The sequence below is a fragment of the Alosa pseudoharengus genome, unplaced genomic scaffold (genome assembly GCF_046254945.1).
Source record: "Alosa pseudoharengus isolate Yale_2024_CS ecotype anadromous, Long Island Sound unplaced genomic scaffold, YU_APseudo_1.1 YU_APseudo_1.1_scf_22, whole genome shotgun sequence".
Classification (NCBI taxonomy): domain Eukaryota; kingdom Metazoa; phylum Chordata; class Actinopteri; order Clupeiformes; family Clupeidae; genus Alosa; species Alosa pseudoharengus.
In genome coordinates this window covers 4757887-4781511 of record NW_027468680.1, presented here as the reverse complement: position 1 = coordinate 4781511, position 23625 = coordinate 4757887, and the positions used below count along the sequence as shown (strand labels likewise).

At 45.2% G+C, this 23625-nt stretch overlaps 1 protein-coding gene and 1 pseudogene across 2 annotated transcripts; both read right to left on the bottom strand.

Annotated features, from left to right (window-relative positions):
• Positions 1 to 5782: 5782 nt before the first annotated feature.
• On the bottom strand, positions 5783 to 5835 carry LOC143139956 (U2 spliceosomal RNA; annotated as a pseudogene).
• Positions 5836 to 8417: 2582 nt separating this feature from the next.
• hhipl1 (HHIP-like 1) lies at positions 8418 to 23189 on the bottom strand. 2 transcript variants are annotated; one of them, XR_012990448.1, is made up of 10 exons: positions 22815 to 23189; positions 21296 to 21942; positions 20758 to 20901; positions 20112 to 20440; positions 19701 to 19827; positions 19289 to 19434; positions 18572 to 18653; positions 17951 to 18033; positions 16224 to 17752; positions 8418 to 8487 (listed from the first exon to the last, which is right to left on the bottom strand). XR_012990448.1 is itself a non-coding variant. In XM_076300302.1 (9 exons), the coding sequence occupies exons 1-9, from the start codon at positions 23103 to 23105 to the stop codon at positions 17202 to 17204; spliced, it is 2400 nt and encodes a 799-aa protein (XP_076156417.1). In that variant the 5' UTR covers positions 23106 to 23189; the 3' UTR covers positions 14798 to 17201. The 2 variants fall into 2 exon arrangements, 1 of the variants encoding a protein (XP_076156417.1); XM_076300302.1 differs by lacking the exon at positions 8418 to 8487 and having other exon boundaries at positions 14798 to 17752.
• Positions 23190 to 23625: the final 436 nt, after the last annotated feature.

Below are 23625 nucleotides of genomic sequence, written 5' to 3'. Positions count from 1 at the left end.
GATTAATCTCAACGTCCTTTCTTTCGCCTCCAAACATCAATGTTGCACAAAGGAGCCAAAAACACTCCAGCGCCCCCCCCCCTCCCCCCTTTAAAACTGAGATACAATATTTTTCATTCCCATAGAATAACAATGTGCACCCCGTCTGCCTTTGAAGTCAATGCCACCCATGGGGTTCGCGTTAAAACTACGACTATAATGTTGTTTTTCTATCAATGGAAACAACAAGCAGAAATTATGCTCGCTGGCGAGTTGAAAGGGGGTATTTATTGCGTTGGGGAGGGGCGGTGTGGGGAGGCGCGCGGCTTTTATGGGTCCCAGGCCACGGACACTGCCTCTCTTGACAGAGGTGAGCCCTGGGGGATGGCCGCTGATAGCCCTACCTGCGTCTCGGGGTGTTTGCAGTGAAAACAGCGCGCTCGGTCTCGGAGAGCAGGGGGGAGGCCGGGGCCAGGGGTGGATGGACTCTGTTGCACTCTGCCTGGAGGAGAAAGGAAAATAAATGGGAGGAGGAGAAGTGGAGGAGGGGGAGGAGGAGGAGGAGAAGTGGAGGAGGAGAGGGAGAGATGATGAGGAGGATGAGGATGAGGAGAAGGAGGAGGAGGAGGAAGAGGAAGGGGGGAGATGAGGAGGAGGAGAGGAGGAGGAGGAGGAGAAGGAGGAGGAGGAAGGAGGAGGAGGAGGAGAAGTGGAGGAGGAAGGGGGGAGATGAGGAGGAGGAGGAGGAGGAGGAGAAGGAGGAGAGATGAGGAGGAGGGGGGGGGAGAAATGAGGAGGAGGAGGAGGAGAGATGAGGAGGAGGAGGAGGGGGAGGAGATGAGGAGATGGTCACAGGACACAGGTCAGGCATGAGAGCCAAGGGGGCCCCAGAGATGGACACTATGTAACATGTAATGCTCCTGTTGTTTATGCAATATGTTACATGTAATGCTCGTGTTGTTTATGCAATATGTTACATGTAATGCTCGTGTTGTTTATGCAATAATGCTCGTGTTGTTTATGCAATATGTTACATGTAATGCTCGTGTTGTTTATGCAATATGTAACATGTAATGCTCGTGTTGTTTATGCAATATGTTACATGTAATGCTCGTGTTGTTTATGCAATAATGCTCGTGTTGTTTATGCAATATGTTACATGTAATGCTCGTGTTGTTTATGCAATATGTTACATGTAATGCTCGTGTTGTTTATGCAATAATGCTCGTGTTGTTTATGCAACATGTTACATGTAATGCTCGTGTTGTTTATGCAATATGTTACATGTAATGCTCGTGTTGTTTATGCAATAATGCTCGTGTTGTTTATGCAATATGTTACATGTAATGCTCGTGTTGTTTATGCAATATGTAACATGTAACCCTCGAACACATTCGGTGGAACAATTAGCATCAAGACCAAAAGGGCCAAAAGTGAGTTTATGAAAATGACCATTTTGTTATTCCAGTAGGACATAAAAGCAGGCTCCCACATGGGCTGGAATATTCTCCTGAATCTGACGTCTCTGGATTGCAACGTCCTGCAAAGGGATATACAGTACTGTTGATATCATTTTCTGGACTCCTGCTTCAGATCTGATCTACACAGTCTGATGCTGACCTCTCTATTCCTGTTTGTCCAGTCTCGCTAACTCAATTTCCTCTTTAGAGCCATGTGGGGATTATGTTCTAGATGTCAGTTTACCGCTCGAGTCCAGCCTCTGCTTAGGCGGATTTGGATTTCTGTCCGCTTGCTTGGGGAAACTGCACCGTGGTGGTAACTCTGCTGGAGCTGTGAACTCCAGCTCTAACGGACCCGGTCCAGTTACGTTCCACTGCCGGCCCGCGTCTGGCGCGGAGTCGGTTCTGGACTCAGCTTCGAATCTGGCTTGGGATTTTTATTCTGTGCCCCTTTTAAAACAATCCCGTAAATCTTCCCTGAATGGCAGGGGCATTAGCGCATGCCAGTGTGTCAGTGCGGGCTCACCGAGAGCGGAGGAGCGGGACCGGCGTTTGAGAGCGACTTGTTTTACAACTGCTCTCGGGGCCATAAATGCAACGGAGGGAGATCCAGAGCAGACCGCGGAAAAGTGGCTCCAGATGGAGGGAGGTGGAATGCGCCGTGATGAACGCACATCAAAGGCGCTCACTCACGCTCCACGCTTGCATTGCCCATCTCCAGCACGGGGCCTCAGAAACGCATTTCAGCTCTTTTTCTTTCTTTCTTTCTTTCTTTCTTTCTTTCTTTCTTTCTTTCATTCTCTCTCTCTCTCTCTCACTAGAGAATACTACATACATCTCATGATCTCTGATCAGCCCAGAGCAGAGCAAAGAGCCAGAGCCGAGCGTTATTCCCACTAGGAGATGGTCAACAGGTTAGTCACTATGTCATCCTGTCTTTGTCTCCTCCATCTGTAGCGGACACACAGGCCAGGTCCCCCCAGAGCGACCGAGGGAGCAGAGTTTAAGAGCCCGCTGCTGGGAAGAGTGGAGGCCTTTCCCTCCCTGAGCACCATCTCAAGTGAGTTCGTGAAATGATTACCATATGGAGTGAAAATTGAGCGCCTGGTTTGTCTCGTGATGCCAACTTCCATGAACAACTCATTTCTGATACTTTATACTTCTTGCTGACATTGGGGTTTTACCTTATGGGGGTCTACAGGCCCACCGCATGGAAGTAAAACTTTTTTTTTTCTTTTACATATTTAATTTTTCCCTCTTAGATTGAGGGATCCCTTTAGACATCCCTTTTGTAATATTCCGTAGCATAACTTTTATAATAGAATGCCATTAAAAGTCTTTCCATTGTGAGAAATCAAGCCACAATTCAATTCAATGCCATAGCCATAGAGTCAACATTGTGTCCCATATACAAATTCATGAACAGATGGAGTGATATGTTTATATATGATTTTTTTTAAAAAAAAGAGTGCCTAATAGTATTACATAGCCCAGTTCCCCTGTTCATGCATTGATTAGAGGAGAATAAATTACAACCATATCTATCATGATATGAACAGAAATGTATGCATTGTTATAGGAAATTGTTATAGTCCAGGTATTGTGGCCAAAGTTTAGTAAATTATTAATATTATATTTTGTATATATAAATATAACTTGGTCATGCATGTGACCAGATTACCATGCTTCATTGTGATCATGTAAACAGTATTGAAACCAGAACAACTGCACCCTAGACTAAGCTATGGCACTTTTAACTGGATGCCCTCATTTCCTCCTTGCTCCTTCCACCTTCCCAATTGGCATCATCATGTGTTCTTTCTCTCCCTCTCTCTCTCTCTCTCTCTCTCTCTCTCTCTAGTCTACTCTGAATGCACCAAAGTGAAAACGTCAGAAAATATTATCAGTAAAAAAGTATATTGACTCTACAGCCCTGTTCAGTGTTTTGCAGATTGACTTGCTTTCACCAAAAATGTTTGTTTTGTCTTCATGACATGACACTGTCATAACCCTAACCCTAACTCTAACCTATCATGACAAAAACCGAATGACACTTAATGAGAGAAGCGTGATCATAAACATTTATGATTTATGTTGATATGGGTATGGAAGCAGCCTGCACTGCCAGCACTGGTGCTATGGATATGGGTATGGAAGCAGTGTGTGATATTAATGTTTATGACACATGCTTGACAGTGTCATGTCACTCTTACAGTATGTAGACGCCTTCAAGTAAAGTGTCACCGAACATTGTTTGTTGACCATAAAGACAGACAGACATGCAGGGCGTTATCCCCTCCATATATCACACGCCAGCATGAAAACATTTACTGACAAGGACATATACCTGTAGGTTATCCGTATGTAAACCCGCCTATTAGATTCTGTGTGGGTTTTTCTCAGAAACGCCAACACCCACGGCAGGCAAATGTGTGTGTGGCCACAGAGCCACAGAGTTCCTATGAAGAACAAAACATGTTTCACTCGTTTTACACAATGTCCCCCTCAAAGTGTATTACGATTACGGCCTTGATATAATTAATTGTTTTCACATTAGGAGACTTCCTTTCCTGTGCTTGAGAGCACGGCTAAGCTGCTAATCAGCAGCTAACACAGAGCTCATACATCAGGCTGGCTTTCTGGGTGTGAACGGTGAAGTGTTCCATCTATTAACGCTCAACTGTTTGTTTGCGGAGGATATGCTTCCCAGAACCTATATAATTTATTCACCGGCATGCCAAACGACATCCAGAGGCAAACTCAAACTGCACAAACACTCACTCATACCTAATGCCTGGCAGACTCCCGCAGTACCAACCTCCAGGGACGTACCCCATGCATCAATCTGTTTATACGACGACAGGTGAACTCTCAACGGTGTCTAGTGTTTAGAGATTAATCTACAGACTAGAGCAATCCATCTCTTTCAGTGATGTGGTGTTTTCGATTGATTTTCTTGTCAAAACCCTGAGCAGGCCCTACCTTTAACCCTATTATTCAGTAGTCAGAGACATCTTAAAGTAAATGGTGCTTCCTCTATCCATGGAAAACATGCTTGGCCAGTACTGGTACACACTCTGCATTATAAGAGTCCAGTGGGAATCCCCCTAGCTGATGGAGGAGTAAATAGCCTTTAATTGTAATGTGTGAGGTTCGCCTCAGCTGCTTCCAGGCAGGTGCCCTTTTCGAGCGGGGGCGCAGGGAGTTCATGAATGTCCCTTTGTCCCACCGACGGTGAAAGCTACAGCACTTGATGACTAATTCATCAACTCAACTCAAGTCAACAGGCCTGCTCAGGAGCGCAAGGGCGCACAGGCAGTTACTTAATTGAGGCAATTTCCACAGGACATCTGCATGGGCCAGAGCCTGACGAGAAGCCCAGCTGACCCCTGAGGTGACTCTGGCCCAGATGCGGGCCCAGTCCGGCCCGGCTCCGCTCGCTCTGCACCTAGCTGCACCCTGGGTGATGGCAGGACATTATTTATTCATAAGGGACCCCGGCCTAAATGGAGTGTGGAGGTCGGTCCAAAAAACACATGCACACCAGATTTGCTACAGCAGACTCTCTGCTGAGAGAGAGAGAGAGAGAAAGAGAGAAATAGAGAGAGAAAGAGAGAAAGAGAAAGAGGGGGGGGGGAGAGATGCGAGAAATTGTGGCCAGATGTTGCGCCGGCCACTACAAGGAGCAGTGGACGAAAGAGATCAGCTGCCAGGCCCACTGAGCTCCTCTGAGTAATTCATTTCAAATTACGGGCCTGTCCTGTGAGAGCCGCCTCTGGATGGCCGCTGCCTGGACAGACCTGTAATAGTTATTTGGCCTGACAGGGGGGAGTCTTTAGGGGGGGGCTGGATGGAGAGGAGGAAGCAATGCAAGGTCACTAATGGGTCTCTGTGCTGTTGTCTGGCTAGGCTACATTAGAATGCAGGCCTGTGTGTGTGTGTGTGTGTGTTATGTCTACATGTATACGAGTATTCAGGCCTGCATGCTTGTGTGAATGTGTGTGCAGTGAGTGTGTGTGTGTGTCTTTTGTATAGTATAGTATAGTATATATACTCTTTTGATCCTGTGAGGGAAATTTGGTCTCTGCCTTTATCCCAATCCGTGAATTAGTGAAACACACTCAGCACACAGTGAACACACAGTGAACACACAGTGAGGTGAAGCACACACTAATCCCGGCGCAGTGAGCTGCCTGCAACAACAGCGGCGCTCGGGGAGCAGTGAGGAGCCTTGCTCAAGGGCACTTCAGCCGTGCCTACTGGTCGGGGTTCGAACTGGCAACCCTCCGGTTACAAGTCCGAAGCGCTAACCAGTAGGCCACGGCTGCCCAGATTAATATATGGTCCTCGGGTAGAGGACGTATCAGATATTAAACTGATAAGAACAGATACTACAATGTACGTCTATGTGCGTCTGATTGCCTGTGAATGTGTAATCTGTCTCCATAAGTATGACTGTGAGTTTTCCGTTTCCATATGTGTGTGCACGTACATGCACATGTGTGTGTGTCTGTGTGTTTGTGTGTGTACATGGTCAAGATCATTAATCATACCTAATCCACAGCCGTTGTCATGTGAGGTAGTTTTAAATGCTTATCTTTTTAAGTGCCTCAGATGACTCCCGTTAATGGCTCCACAAACTTCATCACTCTTTCATGCACACAGTGCTGCTAGTATGCCCCTAAAACAACCCCCCCCCCCCTCCACACACACACACACACACACACAACACTCCCCAACCTCCCCAAAGCCAGGGTTAGAGAGCCACTCTGTGCTATAGCCTGGTCATGAAAGAGCATCTATGTGCATTGATAGTGGCAGTGTGGGCTAGCTGCCAGCGCTAGGTGGTTTCTGGCCCTGTTTGCTCTCTCAGATCAACAGGGATCCCAGGTTTCCTGCGGCCTGGTGCCCCAGGAGAAGCAAACACACACACACACACAACGCCCCCCTCACACTGCAAAGGGTTAGGCCTGCAGCTGCCCAGCAGGTCTCTGTCCTGACACCCTGTGTGTGTGTGTGTCTGTGTGCATATGAGAGTGTTTATATATACATATGTGTATATGCACGTGTTTTTGAATAAATGAGAATACGTGTGTATGTTTGAGTGTGTGTGTGTGTGTGCAGGTTTATGTGAGTGTGTGCAGGTTTGTGTGTGTGTGTGTGTGTGTGTGTCCATCCATCCAATGCCATCCTCCTGCCAGCTCTAGCTGACCCAGCATCTGTGTTCTTCCTCTCTCTGCATGTCTGGAGGGAAATCACCAGATGAGCTGCTTGGTTAAACGCTCTGGTGAACCACATCCCTGAGAAAAACACCAGTGCTGGCAGTTTCCATACCCATACCCATAGCACCAGTGCTGGCAGTGCAGGCTGTTTCCATACCCATAGCTGATTCTCATTTCTTGAGAACTTAAAATTAGTGATTCTCATTTCTAAAATTTAAACTTAAAATGCATTGAAGGCCCCAGCCGTGGTGCAACTGGCTGGGGCACCTGCCGGCGACCCGAGTTCGATTCCCGCCCCGTGGTCCTTTCCGGATCCCACCCCGACTCTCTCTCCCACTCACTTCCTGTCATTCTCCACTATCCTGTCAATTAAAGGCATAAAATCCCCCCCCCCCCCCCCCCCAAAAAAAAAAAAAAAACCTTAAAATGCATTGAAAAGGTTCTGCACAGTTTAAAAAAAAGACCAAAAGGTAAAGTACTGAAAGTATTGTAATCAGTTTAATATTTCACTTTGTGCTGACGTGTCAGATGATCCACAAGCCCACCATGATGCGTGTGTAGGTATATGTGTGTGCCCGCCATATGTTCATATGATATGTACAGCATGAATGTATGCGTGTTGTGGTTTGTGTCTGCTCGTTGAACTCCATGCCCCAAGGCTACGACCCTCAATTCCATTGGCAGCTGTTGCGGATTTCTGTCCATCGGAAGGGCAGGGAGGAGAAGGGAATTGTGTTTATGGTCAATTCACAGGTCCCCTCTGCTGTGGGCCCAAAGAGACAGAGAGAGGGGGCGGGGGGGTAAGATAGAGAGACAGAGAGAGAAAGAGAGGGAGAGAGAGAGAGCGTGGGGTGTCAGAGCAGCGATGTCGATCCTAATTAGCCTCAGATATTCCCAGGGGCCTTGGGAGGCCTGCTGGTTTCATTTAGCCCCAGATTATTTGAATAATGCCTTTCTGAGTGAGTCAAGCTATGGTCATCGGAAACAGGTTAGGAAACATGAAAAAAAGAACAACAAAAAAGAAAAGACCTCAAGGATGTTTTTGAGCAGGCTAAGCTTTGATTAAATTTGTCAAAAGCACTGCAAAGTGCCGGAGGAAACATTTAACTTACTATAACCCTCTTTGTTACACATTTGCCTCTTTCAGAAACAGCACCAAACAACAAAGCACACTTCCTGTCCCAGCAGCTGGAAAAATACCAAAAACAGACATAGTCTTCTTCTCCTCCTCATCCTCCTCATCCTCCTCTTCTTCTTCTTCTCCTCGTCCTCCTTGGCCTTCCACATCCACAACAGGTGCACCCGGCGGCCTGTCCAGGCTGAGGGGGTGTAAGGTTACCATGACCACACAACACTAAATGACATCCATTCCATACATGTCTTCACACACTGGGGACAATCCACCAGCTTCTCAGGGCCTCCAGACACACTGAAATGAAATAAACTCCAACAGTTGTTAGAGCTCTTATAGTTATAGTATATATATGTTATATACGAATATGTTTTAGCAGGAGAGAAATGATCACACATCTGCATTATAACTCTGATGCAACTCAAATAACTCTCAAGACAAATCCAGAGGTAAGCAACTTGCATTTCTCTACAAGCGCTCCAACCTGGAGGCTTGAACCTGCAACCTCCAGCATGGGGACTGGGTGCACAAACTATCAGTACCATAAGGCTAATGACCAAACTATTCCTGTGGGACTTTTGGAGGGAGCTTTGACCGTAACGTGCTGACCCCTTGTACACTTACCTTCCTTAACTTCCTCTCTCCCAGTACAGGTCAGTGAGGCCATTTAGCACCCTCACCCTCGGGCGTAAACCTAGAAGAACCCACAGTCAAAGTTCAGTCTCACACACACTGCACTGATTCCCATCTAACTCTGTCTTTCTATTGGTATCTATTCATCACGAGAAGGAAGTTTGAGAAGAACAGGCCATTTTGTGTAAAGGTATTTGTTTGTCTTGACTGGTGTTGGATGAGGAGAGGGAAGGCACAGGACCCTTGACCATTGTGGTCATTCATTTAGGACACCAAAGAATGCCTGGGCCTGAGTTAATCAGTGAAACGAATGTACTTAGATGAATGCAGACCTGCACGCGCACGCGCACGCACACACGCACACACACACGCACACATACACCCACACACACACGCACACACATACACACCCCCCCCACACACACACACCCACACACACACGCACGCACACACACACACACACACACATGCACCCACCCATACACACACCCATACACATAGTAGAGACCTGAAGGTAAAGAGAAGAGTAGCATTTGTTAACATGTGCAATATGCATTATACTGTAGATATTACATATCACATCGATATGTCATGACAGTACAGTTACAACTATTCTAAATGTACTTGCAAGGACACAGTATTACTAATGGGATGTAATGGTGTGTTTATGTGGAGATACTGCAAATGGCAATATTTTTGGTGAGTAAATGAACAGGTTGATTGGAACTTAATTAATTACTTAGATTTTTTTAAACTGAATTATTAATAATAAAAGAATATCATAAATATGCTAATGTGAAGAGTGAAAGATATAAAAAAATATGTCATACTGATTTGAAGTCACATACACACATTACTGAAGCCATCATCATTTACTCACAAACACTATTCCCAACAGTTTTAATAAAGTTTAATTTGCATTTTTCCATAAGCTCATTAAATCTCATCAGAAAAAATAATTTGTATCAGAAATCCTGTTTAAATACAAAATGCATGTTTTTTTTGTTTTTCTTTTAAATTGGTTAATTAAATAATCCATCTTGGGAAACAGATGGACTGAAACTGAGAGAAAACGTTTTAATTGTCATGCATACATCTAAGACAACGGCCGTTGGCCACAGTGATAACAGAAAGCCAGTTATTTCATCCGCCATTTCATTATCCGCCAGAGACCCTGCGGGGAGTTTTAAAGGAGAGTAAACAAAACAAAAACAAACACGGCTAGTCACTTCTCCGCTACGCCCCAGTTCCCAGGCCACCCAAACTGTGTTGGACACCTACTGTTTGCTGCCAAATCCCATAGGCGCCCAGAGAAAGGTCATAGGAGCCAGTAAAAGCTGACCACCAGCCTGACACTCCACACATTGAGTGCCCTGCTACTCCGCCGGGACGTCGTCAGTGAGCCATACCAGTCCATAACACAAAGTGGCCCAGGCAAAAAGCATGGTGATTATGTCCTCTATGGAGGTCAGGGGAGTCGAAGGCCAACTCACCTGGTCACCCCCCCGACAATAGACTAGCGATGTCTGTATCAGCAAAGTGCGGGCAGTCCTAGGCCTTTCATTGTTTGTGAGGCGCCCAGAGGAAATGTTTGCCGCTGGTCCTCTCCCACCCCATTTGCGGCGCTGGGCTGTTTATTTTCCTACCTCATGCCGCATATTCAGACTTTGTTTGTCAAGCTTTTACAGGGGTCGGAGGTCAACCCTGACCCATGTCACCAGAGGAATGAAGACTGGAAGGTAACACACTACCATGGGAAAAGAAAACCTGGCCATCTTATATGCTAGCCATGCAAAGACTACGCGTAGCAAAGAGAAGCCTATTCTTAGAATAGTGCAATACAAACAGACCTCTTCTAGCCTTGGGTGAAGCTCAACCATCTATGACATGTCAAGGAGAGACCAGATTCCTTTGGTCACACTGTCATATTTTGGGGTCTTATTCCATCACTCACTCAGGACTTTTATGGAAATGGTTACAGTTATAGTTTAAAATGAAAGTAATTGCTGCAGATCTTCGTGGTGATTGACATGAGATAATATTGTGTCTCCTTCTGTGGATGTGTGGTTGACTGTGTACTTAGCTGGATGCCATTAAACTGGAGATTTCTCTGTAATTTGGCTTCAATAATGATAGGATAGATGACTGAATCTCTCAGCCTCTGTATCATCTAGTGGTTCACAGGCCGACAGGATCCATATTCAGTCTCTGGTTATATGCAGCAGCATGCATACTAAGCTGTATCAATACCAATACATAAAGCAGCATGCATACTAAGCTGTATCAATACCAATACATAAAGCAGCATGCATACTAAGCTGTATCAATACCAATAAATAAAGTAGCATACATACAGTACTGAACTGTATCAATATCAATACATATCTACATCTCATACTAAGAACCTGTCCACACTAAACTGCATTGATGCAATGTCCCTGTTCACACAATCCGGCATCCATAGTATGGGGTTTATCCATCTGAATCGACATCAATAAGTGTTTGTAAACAACGGGACCTGTTTCGGTACACACAAAGCAATACTTACACTATCCAACTACCTTCATTACAACCAGCACAGGGGAAACTTTAATAAAGGAAGGAAAGATTGAGGAAGTTCTAGTCGCTGCTCTGCGCTGCCTCGTCCCTTCCTCTGTCCCTCCATACATGTGCACACACATCAACAGACCCTTTCAACAATAAAAACAAAAACAATGCTTGAACGTTCTATTTGGTTCCCAATCTACTTCCTCTGCATTAAGATAACATATAGAATGTTAAAACAGAAGCCTTGTGGGGCCAACTATGATGCTGATAATGGAACTCTCTTGAAAGGGTCAACAGCAGAGGTGGAATATGATTTGTTTTGAGAGCGGTGTTTTTTCATTGGAGGATAAGTAAAGCCAACCTTCAACCTTTTGGGCTATTTGGCAGCTCGTGGGGGTGGGGTGGGGGGAGGGCAGTAGTAACGCAGTCGGCACGGTTTAGTGGAATCAGACACTGTCTGTTTGAGGTGAGAGAGAGGGAAAGAAAAGGAGGAGGAGAGAAGGAGAGGGAGAAAGTGAGAGAGAGGGAGAGAAGGAACCAAGGCCGGAATATGATTCACATAACATACACATATAACAGCAATTTAATGGAAAAACCTAATGAGTTGGTGGAAGAGGAGGCAAGAGTGGTAGAGGAAGAGTCAAGAAAGAAAAGAGAGAGAGAGAAAGTGGAAGTAAAGACGCAGAAGAAAAGAGAGAGGAAAGGATGACAATGGGAAGGGGGGAAGGAATAAAAAAGAGATTTATTGACAAAGAAGGAGTGAAGAGTAGAGAGACAGAAAGGGAGAGAAAGAGATGAGGAAGAGAGTGTATGAGAGAGGAGAGAAAGAAACACAGACAAAGAAAGAGGGAGAGAGTGTATGAGACGGAGAGAGAGAAAAGCAGAGATAGAGAGAGAGAAGGGGAGAGAGAGATAGAGAAGGAGAGAGAGAGAGAGATAAGGTGAGGTGAGGGGGCCTCTGAAGTTCAGGGGAGTTGCTAGGGGACTGGGTGGGGGGGGGGGGGGGGTGCGGGCGTCCCCAGGCTGGCCTCACGCTGTGGGGGAACAGCTGTGTGGCGGGTCTCGGGCACGCTGGAGCCAGACGCAGCCCCGCACTCGCAGTCACTGACCCGTTCACGTCTGCCGCCCGGCGCCCGCCCGCCCTCCCTCCCAAGAATAGACCCAGAGACCTCGCAACCCACATGGAGCCACGCCACGGAGCTGCAGCAGTGTGGGAAAACACATCTAGAAACGAGAAGCGAGGAGGACATGCAAACGCACTACTAAACACGACGAGGAGGACATGCAAACGCACTACTAAACACGACGAGGAGGACATGCAAACGCACTACTAAACACGACGAGGAGGACATGCAAACGCACTACTAAACACGACGAGGAGGACATGCAAACGCACTACTAAACAGAAGGCTAAACAGGCAGGACAGGGCTTGCCTGACCTGCATCATTCACTCACCACTGTGCAGTCACTCTACTGCAAATAGTAGGCTAATCACTTCAGCACACCAAAGTCCAATTACGTACTTCTGTATATCGTCCCTAAACTCATCACTGATCAATTCACTCTCATCTCTTCCCATTGCATCATTGCAATCATTGGATTTTTGGATGTTATTGCATTGTGGAGTCCGTATTGTTCTGTATCGGGATAACAAGAGAGGTTTGAAAATAAATACCTAAGCAACAAAAAGGGCTATTGCACGCTTACTGTACTCCAATAGCTAACTGGGAACTTCAAAGATGAGACGAGACCGGGAGCCATCTTTGGCTGTAGTAGGAAATGGGATTTGTTCGGGTCAGCGTCCTACTTAAAGCTGACTGGGGGACAGGCCTCATTACTGTCCCATTAATCAACCATAATTATGGGGTGCGGGAAGGGAGGGGAGTTGGGGTGGGGGTGGGGGTGGGGCTGCTGGGGCAGATATGAGAAGTGAAATGGGCTTATCTGCACTGACAGCGACCACATGCAGCCCACAGTGACCACAAGCCCAGCAGCGCTACACGCTACACAGACAGGGCCCACCTGGATCTCCTGCGTCTCCTCTGGAAGGGGAGATAGCCTAGCTTTCCATAGAGATATTCCGGCTTGTTGTAGATAAGCCATTTTGAAGTAGATGACCAATGTCTGATATAAACCTTACCTAAGCCGTGGCCTACTGGTTAAGGGTTCAGGCTTGTAACCGAAGGGTTGCCGGTTCGATCCCTGACCCAGTAGGAAAAATGTGGGCGGTGGTAAGTGGTTGAGCACTGCTCTCCCATGCCCACATCCACGGCTGAAGTGCCCTTGAGCAAGGCACCTGCTCCCCGAGTGCTGCTGTAGCAGGCAGCTCACTGCTCCGGGTTAGTGTGTGCTTCACCTTACTGTGTGTTCACTGTTTGCGCTATGTGTTCACTAATTCACAGATGGGATAAATACAGAGACCAAATTTCTTGTATATGCGCAAGTATACTTGGCCTATAAACCTGCTTAAACCAAATTGCTTCACCCCCCAGTGTGTAGCACCCATCTCACAGCAGCCTTTAGGCACCAGCACGCTCACCACACCCCTGCTGGAGGTGTTCATCAGTCTCACATGGGTTGGTGGGGCAAAGAGGAGCAATCTGCTAAGGATATATAGGTCCACGTAGAAAAACAAATGTACCTCCGCGCTACTGCGGGTCACATCTAGCGCATTGACGGGAGAGGACCGAATCCAGTGTGAGAGAGAGAGAGTTCACCGGAGCGACAAAGATGTTGAATTTTAGTAGTTTTTATTATTCAGGTGCCAACATAAGGACTAACGTTTCGACGTGTGCCACGTCAGAGTCAGAGTCAAGTATCAAGAGTCAAGACGTGGAACACGTCGAAACGTTAGTCCTTATGTTGGCACCTGAATAATAAAAAACTACTAAAATTCGATATATAGGTCCATTTTAGTCAGTTAGTTAGATTATAGCAAAGAATGTATACAAAAGAATGCTTCTCTAGGAAATGGCATGCTGTGTTGTTGCAGGAGGCACAGGCTATGCAGGCTACACTTCATTGAGATTGTTGTCTTGAATCTGAGCGTTATCAACAAAACAAAGTCTGTGGTGGCAGGCAGGCAGCACCCCATGTTTTTTTTTTTATATAAATGTTTCATCAGGAACGTTCACAAAGAGATTTACTGCAAATGAATTGACCCTTCAAGTGGCCCTCCTCTGTTTCCTCACAAGGAAGCTGGTGAAACTTCACTCAGGAGGAATAGTTGTAATGAATATGGAAACAAGCTTCGTAATCTTCGTTAGAATATGAGAGTTAGTGGTTCTGAGTGCTATTTGACTGTTCAAACACATTGAGCCTAAAAATACAACTGTGAAAAGGTAGTTGATATTTATACTACACTGATTAATAGCCTTGTTTCTTTGTGATGAATAACCACCATTGAAATTAAGAGGGATATTGAATCCAGTAATGTAACAGATTTATTCAAATTGGTCAAAGAAACCATTGACTAAAACCATGTTGTAACATTGCCCTCTACTGGTTATAGTGTGTAATTACTGGTTTGTGAGCAGCCAGAGTTGTGGAACCTGTTACTGAAGCACACGCACACAATTTAATGCTTTTATATGGCTCTTGTCCCAGGGGAAGAATTTACAGATTCAAACATTGATGAAAGTATATTACAGGTTTAGACAGGTCTGATAAAAACACAGAATGCATTGTGGTATTTTTTTATCCTTTCTGCAGTAGTCGTTATGGGTAAACAAGGCTTTGTCGTCATACACTACCCACACACACAACCACACACACACACACACACACACACACACACACACACACACACACACACACACAACGTTACACAGTAAACCACGAACATTAAGTTGCTGTTGAAGACTTAGGCTATATAGGCATAAGCTATGGCATGTCTGGAGTAGCCCAGGGAAGCTCTAGCACATTGTCACCTTACAGTCAAGTTAGGATGTCATTTGTTCACAAATTTATTGTAGAGCTGTATCTACTGATAGAGATAAGGAGTATTCAGAGAGAGTTGACATGATGTCAGTTACATCAGGTCAATTAAGGTTATTGAATAAAGCCTGGTAAATTTACTGGAGCAACACAGCTGCACTTGTTTGTGTATTTGCTCTAGCACATTGTCACCTTATAGTCAAGTAGGATGAGGTCTCTGAAGGCGAGACTTCTGTAGCTCTGCCCTTAATTATCATGCCCATTTGCAATGTATATTGTGCTTTGCACTCCATAAGCTACTTCACATAGGCTACATTGGTTTCTAGGCTTAGGCTACCCTAATGGCGGATACAGATACTCAAACATTGCACAAATAAAAATGTCAGAACACAACAAATAGACTACACACTGAATAAACTGAATAAACCGTTATAATCATAGACTCATTGAAATATCTTAGAAAAACTGTGAAAAGAGCTCGATTAATAACTATAGGCCTGTGTTAAGCAATCTGCTGTTAGGCTGTCTGCTAGGTATATTCTCTGCTGATTAATAGGGTCCAAAGGCACCTGATGCAATCAATAGACCTAGGGCCTACTCTTGTTTCGGAAATTAAAGGTTGTATCAGCGATGGCGGGGTAACGTCACTTCTGTTGACCTTCAAACAAAACAGAGAGCTAGCTCGCTACTCCCTCCCCATGCAATGGAAACTGTCCTGAACGTGCATCGCGTTATTGGTTGGAACACTTTATTTTGCCTTTGAGTGGTTGGTAGCAATTGTTTTTGTGTTCAGATCTCAAAGCCTAGGCTGCTTACAGAGACACACTTTTTTGACTGCCTGGGGTGGGCAGTTAGCGGATCGTTAGGAAAGATTAGATGACTGTGATCATTTATGTTTGGGATTTTTTTGGGCCTGCAATCGCTGATACAACCTTTACATTTTGTCACTTGCAATCTGCTTGTCCTGATATCCCTATGCGCCTAGACGCCATTCTTTTCAGCAAATGTAGGTTACATGTTTTATGACATAGGCTAGGCCTGCTATAACACATTACCCAATGTCCCCGATTACCCAAATTCCCCCTATAACATATCCATATCATAGCTCATTAGACCTATTTTATTTGCTCTTGTCATAGGCCTACGGACACTGGAAACAACACTAGGCATGTTGGTTAAACGCTGAACGCATCTTATGTTGAACATTCAAGCATTTTCCTCATTCAGACTTTTAAAAGCACATAAACACACCACAATCTACACATGAACACACCAAAGTCGACAGAACGACATGTCAAGTAGGAAATACGGACCTTCCGAGGGGCGCATGAAGGCAGCATTATGCCGGTGTAGCCACTGTAGCACTGTTCGAATCAAACTCGCGACCCCTGGTTTACAAGACCAGTGCTCTAACCACTGAGCTATGGAGCCGCCGGGCGCATAGCTGTGTCACGTGACAAGTTCAAAGTTCGGCACAGACAGAATGCGTCTACACGTGGACAGTAGCAACTTTTGGACAGTAGTGCACATGATTGATAGCCTCGTTGACACCAGACCAGACCGCATCTCAAATGAGATTCAACTTCGCTAACAGGTTCTTCTGGGTTTTCCCAGGCTACATGATGGATTGTGTTGTCGATGTTTAATTGCTGTTAACTTTAACTTAAGAGGAAACTGTGCCTATTCAACTTTATAGGATGAAATAGCACGTTATTGAAGTGTCATTTGTTCACGAATTTATTGTAGAGCTGTATCTACTGATAGCGATAAGGTGTATTCAGAGAGACTCAGTTTTTGTTAAACATTTATTTTGAACTGAATATAAAGGTAGTATTAACATGATGTCAATTACATCAGGTCAATTAAGGTTATTGAATAAAGCCTGGTAAAATTACTAGAGCAATACAGCTGCACTTGTTTGTGTATTTGCTTGTTTGTGACAGAGGAGGTAGTGCAAAGCTCGAATATTCCTGGGCAAATCATTGCGGTAGATTTTTCTCTGTTTCGCTAAGACCAGTGGATCACATCCCCGTGTGCTGTGGTCATATTATCATTTTTGCACTCCGCTTATAGGCGCCGACTTGAGTGGACCGACACCTTCTGTCACATCAGTGGCGAAACGTTCAACAATGGAACGATGGAATGCAAAAACAGAGCTGAATCTACATGGCGGCGGCGAAAGGGTTTGGCGATGGCGTGCAGGGTTGTGTTGGAAACGCTGGAATCTGATGTAATCAAACGTCGAGCGTGGAGCACGCCACACTCATGTCGACGCCTATGTGCGGAGGCTTTCAGTGTCCGTTGTCGAAGGAGTTCCCGCATATGACCCCTGCGTCCTCATAGTGTGCACAGTTGCTGTTGCCCACGCCTGCATGTTGGCAGTCCAGCAGCGAAGCCTCTGTTCCCTGACACTGGACGTCGTCCAGGAGGATCCTCAGGTGGCTGCCCTCGCCGAACTCCGCCGCTTTGGAAGCCTTGAGGGCGTGCCGGTAGCCCAGCTGCCGACACACCACCTCGGCGTTCTTTGTGTTCCACAGGTCGTCGCACACCGTCCCCCACTCGCCTTTGGCGAAGATCTCCACTCTGCCCCGGTCGGCACGTCCCATTTCGTCTCCGGCCAATCGCACGGCTCCATTCTGGTGTGCTGCGTCGGACCGGTGTCGGCCCTGTTTCCTGCGCCGGCCCTTGCGGGACTTGGTAGACCTGGGAGCCCTGCTGGTAGTGGTCGGCTTTAGAGTGGTCTGCAGCCCAGGCTTGTCCAGAATCCGCATGAGTTCCTCCAACCAGTCATTGGAGTCTGGAATCTCTTGGCGCGAGTTTGGTAATTCAACGCTGATTAATGCTGCAGGAAAGATATTCAAAATCAGCACAATATAATTATGAGTCATGTTTGGCATAACATACGTTAAAGAAATACTGTATACAATATAGTATAAATAATATACTGTAGAATAGCAGTGTATATAACGCTAAGGCAGAGACAGCATTGTGAGATGCAATGGGCTAAAGCTGGGAAACAAAATGCAGTATGGACACTTACTTTCCTTTGGCTGGAATTTTATGGTTTTGCCCTTGACTTTGACTGGTAGTGGGTCGTAATGGCAGGCTCTTGGAGGTGCGCGTCTGTAAGAAGATTACTCTCTGGTTAACAAAACAGAGCTCTTGATAGTAGTTTTCAATTTTTAAACCATTATTTAAGACTATTAAAACAAATAGACTCTCTACTATGAGGCATTCTTCAAAAGGCAGCTAGTAACAAATAACATCTCTCAGCTATGCAAGTTTAGGTCTTGGCCAGAAAACTAGCTGAGTCTGGGTCTACGTCATTTCGAAGGAGATTTAGATGACAGCTATGTATGAAACTGCCAACACAGGCCTCCTTTTTAATGAAAGCCATGTTTCAGGGAAAACTGATCTTCGAACAGCACAATGAAAGAGGAAAAATGATTAAGAAAACCTAATGATTTATTAGCGCTGTTACGCAAATACACAGTTTGCGGATTGCCAGTTTGATATTCGAGAAGGCATATGTTTTCAGCCGTTTTCCAGGGATTCAAAGTCACTTGGTGTATTTGGATGAACAGACCTGGCAGACAGTACATAGCGTCTGTGTCAAGAAATCTATAAATACACGGTAGACACAAAGTGCTGAAATCCTTACCTTGAAGGGTCCACCACTTTGTACACAACACCAGAGGGAGAGGTGGCACTTGGGATCTCCGTAGACAAGAAATAAAGTTCCCCTAAAGTTCACAAGCGTATGAAGAACACTGATAAATGAATTAGTACATTTGTACAATACTGCATTAGTACATTCATAATGCTTCATGGAACTTAAATTAACATCTTAGGACTAATCAGAACAGGTTAGGTATCTACAGTACACTACTTATGAATATATTCCAGTGCTGGCGAACAGGCCTAGAAAGCAGACAACTTTGGAATGACCCTGCCTCCTGCTCTGGTTCAACCCAAAGGGGAAACTAGGTGACATCAATATCTGGAATGGACTGTTGCCTGGTCTGTCTGACATGCCTGTAGATCTCTGTTTTGAAAGGTCAAATTTGTTCAAAATGACACATATGAGAATTGAGAAAGACTGCGTGCCTATGTAATGTTAAAAAGATGACCTGTTGTCCAGAAATGTGGCGACACCTGAGAGTCCATCAGAATGGAGTTGGTCACCGACTTATAAGAGTTGAGATAGATTACACAACCAAGCAGGGCATTAAGTAGGGATCATTTCAGTGTCAGAAGTTATCAGACATTTTCAAAGCCTTTATACACAACTATCTATTTTCAAATCTTTCACAGCACATCCGACGCCTGAATTCCAGTGCAGTAGCTGAGAGCTATGAGCCCTGTCCAGATGACCTACCCGCCTCGTCCTCAGCGAAGGAGATGATGTAGGGGTGGTAGTTATTGATCAGACCTGGGAAGGCACAGGTGAGACCCATCCCCATACAGATCTCTTTGTAGTCCCACTGGCGCGTGTGCCGGTTCTCTCGTAAACTCATCAGGCGCCTAAGGAGAGGAGAGAGACGCAGCTCACGTGTGGCTGTCCGGGAATCTGGTGATTCATTAAACTAAAAAGGCGTTGTGTTTGTCTATGTCATGTCTGTCTTTTGTGTTACCATGGCTACTGTTATGGTTAAAGCGTAACTGAAAGTGAGAGTGGCGGTGCTGTCTAGTCTAGTCATTATGTCATTGGCCAGAGTTAGTTGTGTGGGTGATGAAATCAGTCTAAATTTAAACTTCAATAAGACAACAGAGGAAGGGCAAGTCCTCACCCACTCATGAAGTCTCCGAAGATGTACATGCCATTGAGGTTGGGGTACTCGCAACCTCTGTAGACATATCCACCGGTCACTGATTTACCCATTTTATGCGGGTAGGCATAAATAGGCAAGACATCGTCTGGAGACAAAAAGGCAAAGTTACTGAACATGTGCTGAACTTGGAATAGACAAGTGCTTCCATGGTTTACATTCAAGAATGAGGCGTAAAGGAAACCTCTCATTTGTGACTTACAATACAGATACAATTGGAGCATTTTAATTTCCATTATTTACAAAAAAGAGTAGAGGTCATTTTATAGCACTGTTGGGGGGAACGTGTAAGGAACAATCTTGCATTCAATGTCCTTAATCGCAGGAAGTGTGTGGGCACCAGCGACTGTGTGGGGGCCAGCGGATGCCCACCTAAGGAGCTGTTGGCACAGAGCTTCTTGTCGTAACACGAGAAGCCTTCCTTCGCCCGCCACCCGTAGTTCCTGCCCTTCTCCACGATGTCGATCTCCTCGTACTTGTTCTGCCCCACGTCCCCGCAGAAGATCCTGCCCTTCCCCTCCCTGGTGACGGGGTCGCCCCTGTCCACGGAGCACCTCCACATGTTCCGTGCCCCGTAAGCGAAGACCTCCGGCCGGGCCCCGCGCTCGTGAACAAAGGGGTTGTCTGGGGGGATCCTGTACAGCGGTCCCTTGTCATTATCATTAACATCGATGCGAAGAACCTTGCCCAAGAGAGCAGACCTGCAATGCAATGAAATGGCACACTTACAGCAGTATGTAAACACAAGAGGAGGTTATTTTATCTAACTCCACACTACTGTTTGCATTGCCATGTTCTCCTTCATTTATTTTGCAAGTGCTTTCTATTCAAAGCTATTTGTAGAAGAGGGAAGCTATTTTATCATTGTGTGTGCTCCTTAGGAGTACACAACAGATCCTATCTTCAAAGCACAGAAGAGAAGCTGACTGTGATTGCAAACAGGACCAAAGCACTTCAAAGAGGCACTGTGGATTCCCAACGTTTTGTAAGGAAGGTTACATGAGGCTTCCTTTCTTACTTGTTTTGAGAGTTACCAAACAACCCAAAGGGATCTCCCGCCATCCCCCCATCGCCAGTGAAGATGTACAGATACCCATCGTCAGCAAACAGGATCTGGCCACCATTGTGGTTAGACGCTGGCTCATCCACCTCTAATATAACCCTACAGGAAACCAATAAAGAACTTGTGAATGTAAAGGAAGCTTTCCGAACAAGTTCATTTAACCTACAGTACTATCTAAACTTATAAGTGATTTTTCTTATACTGTCAGGTATGACAAAAAACTTTAAGCCTGACGTATAAGAAAAATCACTTATAAGTTTAGATAGTACTGTATAGGTTACATAAGTAAATGAATACTTGTTACAAAATTGTTTATAATAGTTGTTTACACAATAAAATAGGTACAATAGCATTACTTTATCAAAATCCACAACCATTGAGGACAATGTTCAGCAGCATATGTAACTTGTATATGTCCAAATCTGTAGTATTGTGAGTGAATATATCCTAAGCTCCTGAGACAGATAAACTGAAGCAGATAAATGATGCCAACCTCTCTGACGTGTGGTCGACTACATTCATGTCGGCAGCAGAGATGTGGAACTCGCTGATGCGTATCCTCTCATCGAAGCCTATTTCGATGGAGTAGTACACATACAGCTTGCCGTTGTACTTGAAGTCTGGGTGAAGGGTGAGCCCCAGAAAGCCCCGCTCGTCCCCCTCCCAGTGGGAGGTGAGCACGACCTCTGAGATGTTCAGGAAGGGCTTCTCCAGTCTGGAGCGGTCAGGCAGGTACACCCAGACCACGCCGACCTGCTCGGCCACGAAGAGCCGGTGGGTGCCGTCGTTGGCGTGCACCATGGCCAGCGGGTTGCGCAGACCGTTGGCCACTTCCTCCAGGCACAGCTGCAGACAGCCCTCGGGGTCTTCGGCCACGCGGCCCAGGTTTTTGGTCAGGTGCTCGTTGCTCAGCAGGTGGGGATAGCAGTAGTCGGGGTCGTCCAGCTGCAGGTACTGACACAGCTGGGTTTTGTTGTGCTTCAGCTCGGTGACCCGCGGGTCGTCGGAGATTAGGGGTAGGGTGGACTCACACCTGTCCAGGAAAGCGGAGCAGTAGTCGGGGCACAGCCCCGGGATGGTCCTGAGAGGTGTGCTGGAGTCCTCGGCATCAAACAGGTGCGCTGCATACGGTGAGCATTCCTTAATAAAAACACATACAGTAGGACTAGGGCAGGATAGCAGCTTGGGCAGCCTGAAGCAAAATATTGAACACGTTTGGGCACATATACGTGTCTACGTTTTCATCATGTTATTATGTGTACTATTTATACAACTACAGCAACAATAAAAACACCACCATCATCAACCAGAACATCTACAATTATGGGTAAATATTATTATTATTATTATTATTATTATTACTACTATGTTTTTTATGTCAATAAATTATAACTTAATGTAGTTGTGTTAAAGAATGACATTAAAGAAACTATGGAATGGAAGAAACTAACCCTTTTGTTTAGGGAACACGTGTTAATTGATACATAACTAATAATATATAATATGTGTATACTAATGCTCAACAAGTTCTGTGTTAAGCACCATTTTCCCTTTCTTAGGTCTTTATTGAACAATGTCTTATTCTTAATCAATAGGGCATTTATTCTTGGTAAATCCTTAATAAGCAACTATTTGGTATATAGTATGGATTCAAATAGAGGGTTTATAGACTCCAAATACACTGCCTGAATATGTGACTTGTAGTGGGATAATAGTAACATATTAATAAAACATTGTATTAGAAGGCTATAACGTTTCTATTTTAAGACATTTTAAGAAATTGTTGCATAAAGACATGATAAATGTGTTATGACGCTTAACACAGACCTTATATGGCACAAGTACATACACATATTATTCAGGCCTATGTATTAATGGCTAACGTGATAAACTAATGTGTTACAAAAACTAGCAGTCCATTAACACATTCTTAAAATAAAGCTGACGATGAGCTGTCAACACCAAGTTAGCGTTTCACAACCGTGAATCGGATGTTATGACCCTTCACTTACCTGGCATAGCAAGCCCTGAACGTACGCTGCGCAATTGGCATATCCAAAATAGTCAAAATTGTCCATGATCTTGTAATATTTCGCCATCAGCTCCTGGTCCTTTGCATAATCACAACAACCAAAATACTTATACATTACGCAAAACTGGAGCTCATCTTCAGGTCGGAAAGGGGGCTTGAAGTCCAAGCATTGTGGATGTGAGGTTACAGGTGCTATGAAAAACCCAACTAAATTCAATAAAATTAAATGCGAATGCCAAAATCGACCAAAGATATCGCAAAAGTACCACATTATGCTTTGTTGCCTAGCCAGTGAATAACGTCGTGTACATTTAACAGAAGTTATGCAAGCGAACGGACTATATAAAAAAAAAGATACCCGTGGCGAGCGGTTGTCTGAGTATCTTATGAACGAGCTCTGCACTTTGGTCAGCCTGTAACCTTTCCCCACTACAAACCCGTCTTGTTTGTTAAGCTGCGACGCCAGACATTGCTACAAAGTAGCTCTTGTATCATCACTTTGTCATTCTCAGACCACCCTCTTTTCGTCCATGTTAGATCTGCGGTACACTTCTTGCGTCTTGCGCTGATTCCAAACGGCAACTTCCCACAGAACAGCTGTGTCAAATCTCAGCCTTAACTCATCTGCACCCACACAGCTGTCCCTTTCCGATTTTGACAGGATGTAGCCGGCCCAAGACCACAACTGCCAACTTTAATTCAATAACAGAATGGAGTTAAAGAAATGTCAGATGCCTCAATATGGCCAATATAGCAGCGGGATAAGAAAATAGCGGGGAACAAAGACAGGG